The 14,384-nt window shown below is 48.0% G+C and overlaps 1 protein-coding gene across 1 annotated transcript in view; it reads left to right on the top strand.

Annotated features, from left to right (window-relative positions):
* Positions 1 to 14,384, top strand: part of CLSTN2 (calsyntenin 2) — a 608,040-nt gene that overhangs the window by 497,735 nt on the left and 95,921 nt on the right. The window contains exons 7-8 of the mRNA XM_045903664.3: positions 4,077 to 4,325; positions 8,786 to 8,907. Of these exons, the coding sequence (XP_045759620.1) occupies positions 4,077 to 4,325; positions 8,786 to 8,907 (371 nt within the window). The remainder of the gene's footprint in view (positions 1 to 4,076; positions 4,326 to 8,785; positions 8,908 to 14,384) is intronic.

Below are 14,384 nucleotides of genomic sequence, written 5' to 3'. Positions count from 1 at the left end.
GGGGCGGGGGGCGCCTGGGTGACTCAGTCGGTTAAAGCTTCTGCCCTAAAATAACATGTCACTTGCACTCATATTATATTGGTCAGAGCAAGTCACATGGCTAAGTGACATCAGTGGGTCAGAGAAGCATGTGAGAACAGAATGCTTTCCACCAACATGCAGCCCTAGTACAGCGTTTGTCAAGAGGGCCTCCCTGTCCTTCCCTGACACTCTCTGCCACTGACCTGGTCCACCCACCAAAGGTAAAGATTTTCTACCGGGTCCCTAAAGGTAGGACCAACTTCTGTTTGGTTCATTGCTGCCTTCTCCCCACAGTGCCTGACATAACCTAGACGTTACATAAATATTTATGGAGATAACAAGGAGTTGACATTGCTATTGTGAGAATACTCCACAGAATGAGGCCTGTGTCTTTGGTTACAATGGTTCCTCTCCCCTGAGACCCTCCCACTCATTCTTGCCCTGTTGTAGACCATGAGGAGGCATGACCGGAGGCTCCATGTCAATCACTATTGCCACAGGCTCACCTCAAAGTGCTAAGGACACTCTGCCCTGACCAACGTCATCCAGAGCTGAATGCAAACCCTGCAATTAAGAAGTTCAGTGCCCTCAGGCTCCATTGATGCGTTCACACTACAGTGTGTCCTGAAATCTGCCTCATACACCCCATCTTTATCTACTTGCTGACTCAGAGAGGCTTCCCACACTAGGGCTCGGGGACCTTGAATCACACCTCAACTCTGGTTCCAAGCTCCCCCCACTCAAGCTACAACTGCTGTGCACCAGACCAGTGTGGCCTCTAAGCAGCCTGAAGGGTCCCAGAGACCTTCGCAGAGATTCCCAAGGAGCTTCTTAAATCCACCCTGTGTGCAGATGATGCTATGCCATCTTTGCAAGTGATGGGCCCTGTTTACCCACAGCTTTCCATGAGATCCCTTGAGGAGAGGAGAGAGAGGAACTTTGGGAGAAAGTAAATCTCTTTCAGTTTGTTTAAGTGCACGGAGAAATGAAATACAAGCTGCTAAGTTGGGGAAGTCTGCACCATCTGGTTCCTTACAGCTTGATGCTTTCTGGTAGGCAACATCTGTGGGTTAGGTGGGGTGGCCTGCCACTCCTCTCACCACGGAATCAAGGAAGTCTGCATCAGTGGCCTTACCAGGGCACATGCTGTCTTCAACGTGCCTCTCTGCAGACAGCCACCTGTGTGGGGAGGTGGGATCCCAGGGGACTGTGCTGTGTGCTTGGAAGACACCATACTGTGCGGTAGAATGAACATTAGCTGGGAATCTGAGAGCTGGGCCTGCCTCTCGTTAGCTCAGGGGCTGTGTGACCTTGGTCAAGTCATTTCCCTTCTCTGGGCTTTGTTTTCCAATTGTAAAAAGGGGAGGAGGTTACAAGATTTCCCTCGAGCTTCACTGAGGTGGTGCCATGGGAGGCATTAGGCTTTGGAGCTGGAAAGCCCTGCAGATGGGCCCGCTCACTAGCTGGTTGTGATCCTGGGCTCACTGAGCCTAGGTTCTTACCCGCAGACTGGAATCACAATAGTATTTACCACATAGAGGAGTAACGGAGAAAAAGCACTGTAGTACTTAATTCAGGTCTGGTGCTCAGTGCCCCAAAACTGGTTGCTAGGAAAATAATAATAATGGTATTGGTGGCAAAGCTGGCTCCCACCTTTGCTCCGGCTCTGCTAGACTGCATTGGCTTCCTTGGCCTGAGCAGGCAGTCAGGAGCCCTGAGCACTCAGCCTGCACCTGTCTGGCCACCTGAAATTTCAGGAACTGACACTCTGTCTGAGTGTGCCAGTTACCGGGCTGTCTACGAACTGGGCAAATCCTGGCATCAGAGCCAACTTACCTATGGGTCAAAGAAGCAGTTGCCATGTTGCATTATTCTAGGGGTTCTAAGACAATGAATTTGCTCCAAAATACCACCTATCTTCCACTCCTAAACCACCCCCAAATCTCTACCTGCTACCGTCTAGATACATTTATTTCTTTCAGACACCTTTGGAGGGTGATTGCCCTTAAGGCTTTGTTAGTCATTAAAATATTAATGTGAGTCAACTTACGAGATAAATAAAATGGATACCAGACAAGGCTGCAGGGGCATGGGATGAGAACAAGTAAATACTGAGGAGAGGGGTGGGGCCCGGACATGAGGCTGCCTGGGCAGGCACACCTGAGCATTGGGTAGATGGCTAGAAGGACCTCATGGAGGCGCCGGGTGGGAGAAAGCACAGTTATAAATGTTGATGGAGTGCCTGCTCTGTGTCGGGCCTGGCCCCAATTCCCAAACCCTAGGAAATACACAGGTAGATGATGCAGTCAGCACCATCCCCCATCCCCCTTGATAAGCATCAGCTGCAGGGCGATCATGAATTGGCAGATCGGAATCTCCCACCCTCTCAGACGCCACAGTTCCTGGAGGCCTCTCCCAGGGCGAGCCTCTCACAGCTAAACACAGCAACAGGTTCTAAGGATACCTGTTTCTCACATAGCATAAATTTCTATTGCAAACCGATGGGTGCTGAACACTAGACTTAATGATCTGCTCCAAGATTAGAGGGAAAACTGGCTGGTTAAGAGTTTTCAGAGAGGTATATTCATTTCCAATGTGGCACTTCCCGAAGGACTCTCAAGGGCCATTTTAACTGTGGATGTTTGTGGAAGCTGACTTTGGAACCCAAACCTTAGGTGAGATGAGACTCTGATATACAGAACTGAGAAGTCCAGTGATCTCTGACAAAGATCAGGTAACGCACACAACTACTGTCCATTAAACCCATCAGCCTCCGTGACTGCCTGGCCAGTGTGGTCCTGGGAAAGCACTGACTCCCGCACCAGGCACACCCTAGACTCCCTGACTCTTATTCCCTGACAATATCAGCAAGCCCTGGCCCTTATCCTTCCCTGAAGAGCCAAGTCCTGCTCCCCTGCTGGCAGCAGAGATCTTCAGCGGGAAGTCAGTGGATACCCACGCGTCCCCCCAGCTGAGGCATCCAGTCTTCTCTGCGAGGCTGGCCTCTCCTGCCCACCTGAGCTCCACCCTCCACAAAGCTGCTGGTGTGACCTTCCTAAGATACAAATCTACCTGTGACACTTCCCCTGCTTCAGCTTTAGTGCTCGTGCCTTAGCCTGGAATCATAGTGGTAGTAAAAATAATAATCATTATAAGGATAAAGTCACAGGTAGCATGGAGTGAGTATTCGCCATGTGGCCGGCATGCTGCTCAGGCTCTTATGCAGGCTCTCATTCAGGCCTCACGACCCACTGGGAAGGGAGATACCATGGCAGGAGCTGGCAAGGCAGAAAGGCTAAGGGACGTGCTCACAGTCACAAGGCTAGCAAGTTGTGTTGCAAGGCATCAAATTGAAGTTTGAGGACTTCTGAACCCATGTTCTCTCGACCTCTGTACCATTTGGCCTAAACATAATGCTTGTAAAAAAAAAAAAAAAAAGTGTGGTGAGTACAAAGTGGCTCACACTCCTTCCCATGGCATCAGGACCTAGAACTTTCTCCAATCACAGCCCTGATCACACGGCGTCACAGCTGTCTGTGCTTCTCGGCTCTGAGCTACCCCAGGTCAGGGACTGTGCTGATTCACGTTTACACCACCAGTGCCTAGCCTAGCAGGGGTCTTGACACGTGGTCAGCGCTCAATAAATGGCTCATAGATTAATGGACGGATGAATGCATGAATGAATTCCCTGATCCACATCAAACTCTGGCCTTCTCCAGGAAACTTCCCTCCTTAAAAAAGCGCCCCCCCATTCTTGTTTCCCGAAATTCCTCCAGCACCTTTTCCTTGTATAGTAGTTCATTGCACCTTATCTTGTCACATGCAACATTTTTGTCTGTAAGTTACTGATGCCTTCACCTCTGCAGACCATAAGGAACTCAGGGAGGGATGGCATTTGGCGCTTCTTTTCCTGAGTCACCTTGCTGAAGGTTGGCTCAGATCTCGAAGCAACTACATGAGTAGTTCATCCTGACCCAGGAGCAGAGAATAGAAGGTGAGGACACCCACTCCGTGAGGAATAACCCTTTGTTCTTTCTGGCCCCCGTGCCCCGCAGGAGCCTCCTCTGGTATCATCGACCTCTTGCCATCCCCCAGCGCTGCCACCAACTGGACAGCAGGGCTCCTGGTGGATAGCAGCGAGATGATCTTCAAGTTTGATGGCAGACAAGGGGCCAAGATCCCCGATGGGATTGTGCCCAAGAACCTGACAGACCAGTTCACCATCACCATGTGGATGAAACACGGCCCCAGCCCTGGCGTGAGAGCCGAGAAGGAAACCATCCTCTGCAACTCAGATAAGACTGGTGAGTCTGCCCATTATATCCCGGCTGGTTAGGCAGGGACACAGCCACCCACAATGTGGGGGGAAAGCCAGAGCATGATGGCGTCCTGGGAAACTATTCTCGTCTCTGGTTTTCTGGCTGCTGATTTCCTGGACTGGAGGTAGAGCGGGACCAGGAAAGGGGGGAAAGTAGACGCACAGACACAACAAATGCAAAAGCTGGGACTAGTACTTTTCAAACCGGGTTCTTCAGAACCCCAGCCTCCCCAGGAGTAACTTAGGGCTGCTGCATATGAGGTGGGAGTTGGGGGGCAGGGAGACTTCATTCTTCTTCAAAGCAGCAACACCTTTGCTCTATTATATGTAAGTAAGACTTCCAAAAGTTTATTTTCAATGAAAGCGTCATGGTCATTTTCCCAAGTCACTGCCACACGTAATCACGGTAGCTAACTTTTGCTAGGCATTTCCCCCATGCTAAGCCTGAGCAAGGCAGTTCACTGCTTGGTGGTTAAAAGCACGCTACCACTTACTGGTGATGTGACATTGGGCAAGTTGTTTTACCTGTTTCTCTGTGCCTCACTTTCCCCCTCTATAAGATGGACATTCTAGCATTATCAACCTCACAGGGTTTTTAATAGGATTGCAGGACTTACTGTACGTGCGGTGCTTTAGAACAGTGCCTGAACCATAAGAAGTGCAATCTGTGTTAGATATTAGTGTTCTAGACAGTTTCTCAGATCTCTACAAACAATTTAGGAAAGCGTTATTGTGTTTCCCATTTTAAGGATAAGGAAATATTCCTGAGAGGTTAATAACTGTCCCAAGTTATATAGCCAGTAAGGATCAGAACCGAAATGTAAGCTCAGATCCAGCTAACTCCAATCCCGTGCACTGGTCACCACATCCCACATGCACACACGCACACATGCGCACACACACATACACACAAATATTTGGATATCCTATGCAAATTTTACAACTCTATCTTAAAGTAGAATTCCACAGTTTCCTATTTCAAGCACTGCCTCTGTTAAAATACCCAAAATAAATAATAGCCCCAGCAGATGCCGCAATGAGAAGGCAGGATAGAGTGATGGACCACTCAGCCTCTGCCGCTGGACACCAAGGTTTGTTTCCCAGCCTTGCCACTCCAAGCTGTGGCCTTTGAGGAGTTGCTAATCTCTCTGAGCTTCAGTTCCCTCGTATGTAAAGTGGGGGAAATAGACATGAAATAATGTATGAAATCACTCAGCATCAGATATAAATCAGTGCTCAATTTATTTACTTGATGGTGTTACTATCAATAAAACTTCTGGTTTTATTCCACATTATGCTACTCCCAGGACCCCACATTTGCTGTTTTAATCACACCTTACAGTACGTGTTAGCATGTTTCTAGATGTAGAAACTGAGACAGAGTTGCCTGGCTTTCATTAGTCATAAAGTAAGTCTGTGTCGGATCGGTTATGCCAAGGATGCGTTTTTCTGGGACCTTCATGCAGGAAGGACCTCGTAGACGTGCATGAGATCACACCGAGGTTTGGGACCGGGTTCAGAGCTCAGCGCACGATCCCCGGAATCACCCTGCAGCTTGGTCCTTGGGGTGCCTGGCAGGGCGCTCCCCTCATGATCTAGAAGCCAGCATCAATGAGACAAGAGCTTAGGACCGTATATACCAAGGCAAAGCAGCGCGGGCTGGGGTTCGCCACTGCACACACAGAGTCCTTTCTGAAATGTATCAAATACCCTGGCAGGCAGGTCACACAGATTTCAATGTTCTTGCTTACAGAGGAGGAAGTTGAACCATGAAAGGTTGAAAGACTGGCCCAAGGGAACGCAGCCGATTACCCAGAGCAACAGGATGGGATCTGGTCCTGGGCACCAGTGGTGCTCAACCTTGCTATAGAGCAGAAAAACCTGGCACTTTCATAAAAATACAAAGATGCCAAGGCCCCACCCCAGCACAGGAAGTCAGAGTTTCTAGGGGATTCTTTTGTGCAGCCGTGGCTGAACATGCTGCCTTAAATGATGATGCCTTGTTGTCATCAGAACAGTCTACCCCACGGGCATGTCGGCACCTGGAGTCAGCACGACCTGGCACTCCTCCGCCTTGGCCTTGGCTCAGAGAAACACTTTACAGGCAGCTCAGCACTGGCACGAAGAAGATAAGGAAGCTTCCTCTAACTACTTTGACTTAAAAGAAAAAAATCTATAAGTACCTGCTTGCCCTAAATTTTAAAAATATCAGGAATAAACTTTATTTATAAAATAAAGCTTTATTAGGCTTTTATATATTCTCAAGACATGTTTATATCAGAAAACCTGAAAAACCGAAAAATATAAAGGAGACTACACAAATTCCCTAAAACCCTAATACCTAAAGATATCTCCTGATTACATTTGGCATATTTCATTACCAAATAAAATCTTATTTTTATTTCTATGTATATGTGGAATGTTCTTTTTGTTAAATATTTAGCTGCCACAAAGAACACCAAGGGTCATGAAAAGAAATGAAGTGGATTTCTGAGTGTACCATGTCTCTAGCCCACTAAAGAAACCAGTGACCCCAGTGTGGACGGTGACTCCAGGAATCCAGACAAACAGAGGGAGAGGGAGGGAGAAATTTCCTAGGCTGGAAGATGCTCCAGACCTCCATTCATTCTTCTCATTCCACTTCCTCACCTATAACCGCTCCTGACTCCAAATAAAAATAAAGGGGGAAAAGTCCTTTCTATGTTTCTCTGACAGTAGACAATAGATAATGGAAATCAGTTGAGCAATTGTGAGGGGAATAAGAAATATTGAGTAAAATCCCCATAATCAGGCCAGAATAAGAAATATTGAGTAAAATCCCCATTTTATCAGTCCAAAGGCCGTGTGGCCACCCAGACATTAGCCTAGGCCAACCCTGCCACACTGGCAACTGCTTTGTACAAACTTCCTCGTTGTATCAGTTAAGATGCTTTCAGTTATAAGAAATAGGAAATACACATCAAACTGGTATCAGATGATCAAAGAAATCAAAATAATAAAGGAAATGTAGAGTTCTTGTAACTGAAAATGTCCAGAGCTATGACAGCTTCAGGCAAAGTGTGATCAAGGGCTTGGCCCTTTTCTCTGCAATTTCTCAGATCTGCCTCCATCTATGTATTGATTTCATGTTAGCAAACAGGGCTGCAGCTGCCCCATGCCTCCCAGTTATATACTACAACTTCTAGAAAGAAAGTGTGTCTCTCCTATTTGCTTTCTGATAAAAGAGAGTTCTTTTTTGGAACCACTCAGAAAAGCTCCCGCATCACTAGCTTGAACCAAATCACTTTCTTGACAGAAGCGCTGTGGCTGGGAAAAGGGCCTGCGTGGCCTGACTTGGGCCTGGGTTCTGAACCAATCACCGTGGCAGGGAAACCAACCTAGCCCAGGCCTAGAAGTGGGATTGGTATTGATTCCTCACACTCAAATCTCAAGGTTTATACAGGATGTACAAGAATCAATCTCATTATCCTATTGCCATGATTCATTAGGACAATCTAGCATCCCTGTCATGACATAAGGCTAAAAAATTCTCCCAGAATCATCCGAAGATAAAACTCCACCCAAAGTCTGTCTGACTCTAGGGCCCATGTTCTTTCTACGACGACAGGTCACCCACTCATCCATCTGTCATTTATGGAGCATGCGCCTCGTAGTAGATTTCAGTGTATGCTACTATGTAGTATATGATGTTGAGTTCTCTGAGTATCGGTCAAACAGCTCCTCCCCTCCCAACGGCTACTATCTTGTGGCTGCCGGACATCATGACTGGGACCCATGATGTGAGATTTCCTAAGCAGAAAAGGAAGTCTTTATATCAGAGGAGGAAAACATCCCATCCTTTGTGTATGGGGAGAGAGGTATTTATTCATTGCTTTGGACAGACACGGAACTATGACTAAGGCTGAAAAATCAATGTGTCCCCTCCTCCTAGCAACTACATATGAAGCCGCTTCCCCTAACTGCACACAATAAGGTAGAGGAGACATGTTCTGTGGTCACCATTGTCAAGCCTGAAGAAATGAAACATGAGCCCAGCACTCTAGGAGAAACCAGTTGTGTTAAAGAAGCCCAGGGTAGCTGATGTGATTGTCGGAGAGCCCCTGTAGCCTTCTCAGAAGTATTTGTACAAAAACAAACAAAACTCGTTAACCTACATAAGCTTTATCCTAGGCCTAATGCAGTATCTGAGTATACGTTCGGTGGGTATTTCAAGCCCAAATGGCTTCTCTGCAGAAGTTTTGCTTTCTTGAATCTTTGTCTTCCGTTTCAGTGAGCTCCACCATGTGTGTTCTAGAACATTCATTAGATCTGATTGTAAAAGGGGAAACTGGAATGCCCATTCCTTCCCCCTTCGAGGGTGTGCTCAGTGATGTAGCGGGAAGACCCCTCTGGCAGCGACGGATGCAGGCATTCCATAAGCACTCAGCTCGTCTCTGTGCTTTGCAGAAATGAACCGGCATCACTACGCCCTGTACGTGCACAACTGCCGCCTCGTCTTTCTCTTGCGCAAGGACTTCGACCAGGCCGACACCTTCCGCCCCGCGGAGTTCCACTGGAAGCTGGACCAGGTATGGCATTCAGCTCACCCCTCACCCCTCACCCCAGCACCCCCCTTTGCAGGGGTGGTAGATGTGCTTCAGTGACGGTAGCAGTGAGGAGGCACCTCAAAGTTGTGCTCGCCTGCTGAGTTTGGGAAAATCAGCTCAGGGAGACACATAGCATCTTAAAGTCCAGAGAAAAACTGCTGCCGTAAGCCCAGCTGGAGGGGGAGGGCCACACTTGCCCGCTGGGACCCCCCCCCAGCAGCTGCTGGACCTGCCCACCTGTATCTTGTCCATTTGCTCCCCGTTGGGCTCCTGGGATGCTGGTCCTCTTGGTCCCCAGGCCCAGTTTGTGATCTCTGTTAGCACATGTTTATATCGTAAGTGCCGTACCTCCTCTGTGATGTTCTCTTATCTCCTTCGGGTGACGGTGCAGCCTTGCTTTTGGTGACACAGGTTGAGAACAAGGGACCCGAGGACCTTGAAGTAAACAGTGACATGGCACACTGTGAGCCGCGTGTGTTCTTTTCTGAAGTGCAAAACCTGTGACTCACTCCAGAGCCTCCTGCCTGTGATCACAAGGGCCACTGTGTCATCCTTGTCAATAACAAATGAAGGGTCTGGTTGGAGGGAAAAGCTTTGAAGGGTCTGTCTCCAAAGGCCGTGCAGGGCTGAGATCGTGGAGGGGGCGGTCACTCCTTTGGGGGGCTGTGCCACTGAGGAAGGTTCTGGGCAGCAAGCCTAGCACTGGCCTTCACTTAGACTTGAACTGGGGGGCAGAGGGGAGGGCACACGTGAATTTTTAAGAATGGTTTTAAACTATCAAGGGGGAGAATGCCGGCAGATAGGGAAGGGGACTGTGGAACGGGTCAGCTTAATGAAGCAGGTGAGATGATGCTCATTCCATGGTCTTACTGTCTGGCACCCCACCCATATCCTGAGTGCTTCTGGGGACCTCAGGCTTCCTTTCTTCCCCTAAAGCCCACTGTGTGTGCTGCCTGCATCACCTTGTCTAGGGCTGAATGTTCCAGAATCCTTCCCCTTCTCTCTCTTTCTTACGGGCATCTACCCAGGCCCCGGGTATGGCTAGTTTCAGAGAGTGCTACTGGGAAGCATTCCAGAAGGAAAACTCATTTACATTGAGATGAGAATGATAGCTGCCCCCTTTCATCCACACAGAAGCACAGACATATGCTCTTTAAAAGATAGATTGATTAACCTCAGGGAACCTCTCAGTGCTGGAACTTAAGGCAATGTGACAAGGTCAAGGATGCCAAGCTGATGGAAAGATGCTTGAGGAAGCCCAGTGGCAACTGCCTGATCTAGTCCCAATAAATCCCATCCTGTTGGAGTCTGGGGTTTTGCAAATATGGCATCTGGATTTAGTGTATGTTTCTCTGAGTTAGGAATTCTGGGTATTGCAGAAATTATGAAATCTTGACATTGCTTATTTGATTTCCCAGCAACCTCTCAGCTACCTTCTAAAGTGCCATATGGCTTACATGGGATATATTTAAATACATAATACGAATTGAGATGAATTAAAATAAATTCTATATTGTGGGGGGTTTAATAAGAACATTGCTATACTGGCCAGGATGATTACAGATGCCCTGCAGCATTTTCTAAGATGGGATTGAGAAGTCCTGATACAGGCAAATGAAGTCACAGGGTTGGGAATTAAAAATAGGTGAGGAAGGAATTCTGGTTCTACAGATAAAGATAGAATGACTCGAGGAATACTGAAGTCTGGGCCCAAAGTGGTGCATTTAAGGAAGGGCTGAGGTTCATGGAACACCTTCCCGGTTCTTCGGATCTCATTTATCGGTGTCTGCTCTGTATCAGGCACACTGCCCCTGAGCTCTCTCTCACCTCTGCTCCCTGGGCCTGCCCAGTGGATGAAATGAGGCAGGAACCATGGTCTTGTGACCTGCCCAAGGGCACACAGTGAACCATGGCTGGACCTGCCCTATTTCATTACGCTGTGCTGCTTCTTCAGTAAGCTTGCTAATTTAAAATGTTTTCACTTCTAAATTTTAAATATTTTTAATTTAGAGATCAGAACTGTCATTTAGATGCAAGTGTTTATAGTCTTGATGAAACTCCATGAAACTGTCAAATCTTCACTTTGCTTAAACCTTGTCTTCTTCCTTGTCTCGGTCAGCTGGGGCTGCCATAACAAAGTATCACAGCTGGGGGCGGGGGGAGGGGGGAGCTTAGACAACAGACATGGATTTCCCACAGTTCTGGTCTGGGAAGTCCAAGATCAAGGTGCCAGCTGATTCAGCTCCCCAGTGAGGGCCCTCTTTCGGTCCTGTAGACAGTCTTCTTCTCACATGGCAGACAGAGAGAGAGAGAGAGAGAGCGAGCTTGGATACTGGAATACCTGTTCCTCTTCTTATAAGGCCCTATGGGATTAGGGTCCCACCCTTATGACCTCCTTTAACCTTGACCACCTCCTAAAGGCCCTTCTCTAAGTACAGTCACACTGGGGGGTAGTGCTTCAATGTATGAATTTGGGGAGGGGGACACAATTCAGTCCATAGCATTCTTTACTAAAAAAAATTAACATTAAAAAAACTTAAAGGCTACTTATTGGTGATCAGAAACCCTAGCCCCTTGGAGAGGAGGCACAGTGGATGGGGTATACAAAACCTCAGCCACACTCATATTAGCAATCCAGTGGTACATATAGACCCAGCCACAGACCTCTCTCTCCCTTATTCAGCTGTGTAGACAGAACCTTCCAGAAGTTTCTTGGATGTAAATCACTTGGTGTTCAGAATATACATACTTGATAACATCTCCTCCCCCAGGAAGCCACCTTGGGTCAGCCCCCCTGAGTGGCTTACCTCTCCCCGGTGCTCCCCAGACTCCATACAGAACTCCATCATGATGCTTACTTTACCCTAGTAACCCATTTATCCTGCCTTTCTGCTCACTTTGCACTGAGCTCCTGGGAGGCAGTATTGTGTCTTACTCTCTCCAGCTCCTCAGTGCATATTATAGCCCTGAGCACACAGTTGGTGCCCAGTAAATGTTTGCATAACAGCAAATGGATGTCAAGATCAAAAGAAAGGAGAGATGACATGAGGGAGGGAGAGAGGAAAGAGAAGAGAAAAATCCAGAGACCTTGTAAAACCTCCTGGTGATTAATTGATCTTTTGATTCATTTTATGCAGCATTTTAAAATTCTAAAATTTTACCATTTGGCTCTCAAAGGCCATTTGGCTTTTATCTTGATATCTAATTCCAAAGATTTTACTGTATTTGCCCAGTAGTGACTCTGTAATTATTGCAGAACTTTCTGGCCTGGGCCAGAAAGGACTCAAGCCAGTCTACTGACCCACCTTGGAGCTCCCAGAAGCATAATAAATGTTCTAATGCCTAATGGGGCTTCATCTAGTTCTTTAGTCAGCAGTTTAGGCTGAACACAAACTATGTGCCAGGCTCTGTGCTCGGTACCGGGATCAGCTGCTGAAACAGAAGCTCCTGCTCTCTATAGGTATCCACGATCATGGGGCAACCAACACAGAAACAGTTTACATCGATATGTGCTGGGGCAGAAGGCAGGGGGCCAGGTGTGGGGAGTCTGTGGGAGCCCATTCTAGAGACACCTGACATGGACCTGGGAATAAGGGCCTGGAAAAGCCCCTAAGAGGGGACATTGTCTGAACAGAGCGCTGAGGGCTCAGTGATGTGGAGCCAGGCAGCCAAGATGGCAGAGGTGAGTAGGACGGCCGGCTTCAGGAGAAGTGTGGTAGACCATAGAGATGGGGCAGAAGGGGATTGCTTTGGCAGGTATTAGGACCCACGTTTAGAGGAGCAGGGTCAATTAAACCCCAAGAGGCTTTTCACATCATGTTATTGAGTTGGTACTTTATCCCCAAAAGAATGGACTATCATCGAAGAATTTTGTTATTCAAGGAGAATTTAAGGACGGGTAAATGTGAATAATGCGAGTATGACATTCATAAAATTTATCAAATTTAAGTAAATATAGCTCAGGCCAGTGGCAGGGGCTGCATTAGAACCAGGGTCCCCCCTTTCCTTTCTCCACGGCCAGGCCAGGAGCTCAAGCACTCGGCAGAGGCTTCTCATGAGCATTGAATCCAGGGCATGATAAGCACGGAGCTCTTGAGGAGCGTGCGGAAATGGGGGCGGGGGAGGCAGTTCTCACAGAAGAGCTGTGTGCCTCCAGCAGGGCAGCCCCTTTGCCCCACACCTCAGAAAGCTGCTGCCAGGGTGGACAGACTGCCAGGTAAGTCTATTATCGGGCCGCTCCAGTAAATGTCCCTGACAATCCAGTGCACCTCACTAAAGGGATCCTAATGATGAGGAGAATGTCATTTTAATGGGATTTTTACTTATGATCTGCTAATGCAAATCCCTCGAGCCTGCAGCTAGTCATGTGCAAACGCAGACAGGAGCAGAGAAGAATGCCCAGCTGCCAGCTCACACAGGAAAGGTTTATTAATTTGCAGCCCCTCCCGGCTCTACCATTATTTGGATGTGGTTGACTCATTGTCACAAATTCTAATGATTTCCCGTTGGACTTCTTGGTGCTTGGAGGGGAACCTGCTGATGTTTCACAGCATGTTCCACTTACTGGAAGACACAGCTTGAGGGGCACCTGGGTGGCTCAGTTGTTAAGCGTCTGCCTTCAGCTCAGGTCATGATCCCAGGGTCCTGGGATCGAGCCCCACATCGGGCTCCCTGCTCGGCGGGAAGCCTGCTTCTCCCTTTCCCACTCCCCCTGCTTGTGTTCCCTCTCTCGCTGTGTCTCTCTCTGTCAAATAAATAAAATCTTTAAAAAAAAAAAAAAAAAGACACAGCTTGAGTGACAGCCTCAATCGACCAGCAAGAGGACAGGTGCCCCCAGTTCATGCAAGGAAAAAAAAAAAAGTGCATCTCTGAAAAATTGCAATTGAGCACAAGATGCAGGAGTGAGATTCATTCTGCTGGCCATTGCTGTCTCTGTGCCAGAACTCCTTAACAGTCACCAGAGAGGACATGGCCCTGCCCAGTTTGTGAACCCTCGAGAGCATTCTCCTGCAGGAGCCTGAACTCTAGTCATGAGGGGTGGGGAGAAAGAGGAAGATGCCTGGCTGGGTGAAGGTGGGTCCTTCCTGAAGACTCAGCCACCACACGGCTCCAGGCCATCTAAGAATCCAGGCCTGGGGCTGCCTTTCCAACTGTCCAGAAGTTCGAATCAGACTTTGATGTAAAACCTCCCCATGTTTAGTATTTTCTCATTTAAAACCATTCATCATCAGACTCAACAAATGTTCTGCAGTCTACCTTTATACTCTGGTCACCAGTTTGAGACTACCGAGAAAAAACAACAAAACGCTATGACTTTCACACAGGAAAACCACACCATAACCTGTCTATTTGAGAGGTTTGGATCTTCTTAGATGAGGCCCACATGTTCTTTGTAAGCCCCCTCCTGTTCTTCTAGCACCAGCCCCCCACCCTCCAAGGAGAAGAGTGCTGGGCTTCCA

Source organism: Mirounga angustirostris, unplaced genomic scaffold, assembly GCF_029215605.1.
Source record: "Mirounga angustirostris isolate CCGP_5_RB_7025 unplaced genomic scaffold, mMirAng1.0.hap1 SCAF_1, whole genome shotgun sequence".
Classification (NCBI taxonomy): domain Eukaryota; kingdom Metazoa; phylum Chordata; class Mammalia; order Carnivora; family Phocidae; genus Mirounga; species Mirounga angustirostris.
The sequence above is the reverse complement of the archived record's forward strand: the minus strand, read 5'-3'. Positions and strand labels throughout refer to the sequence as shown.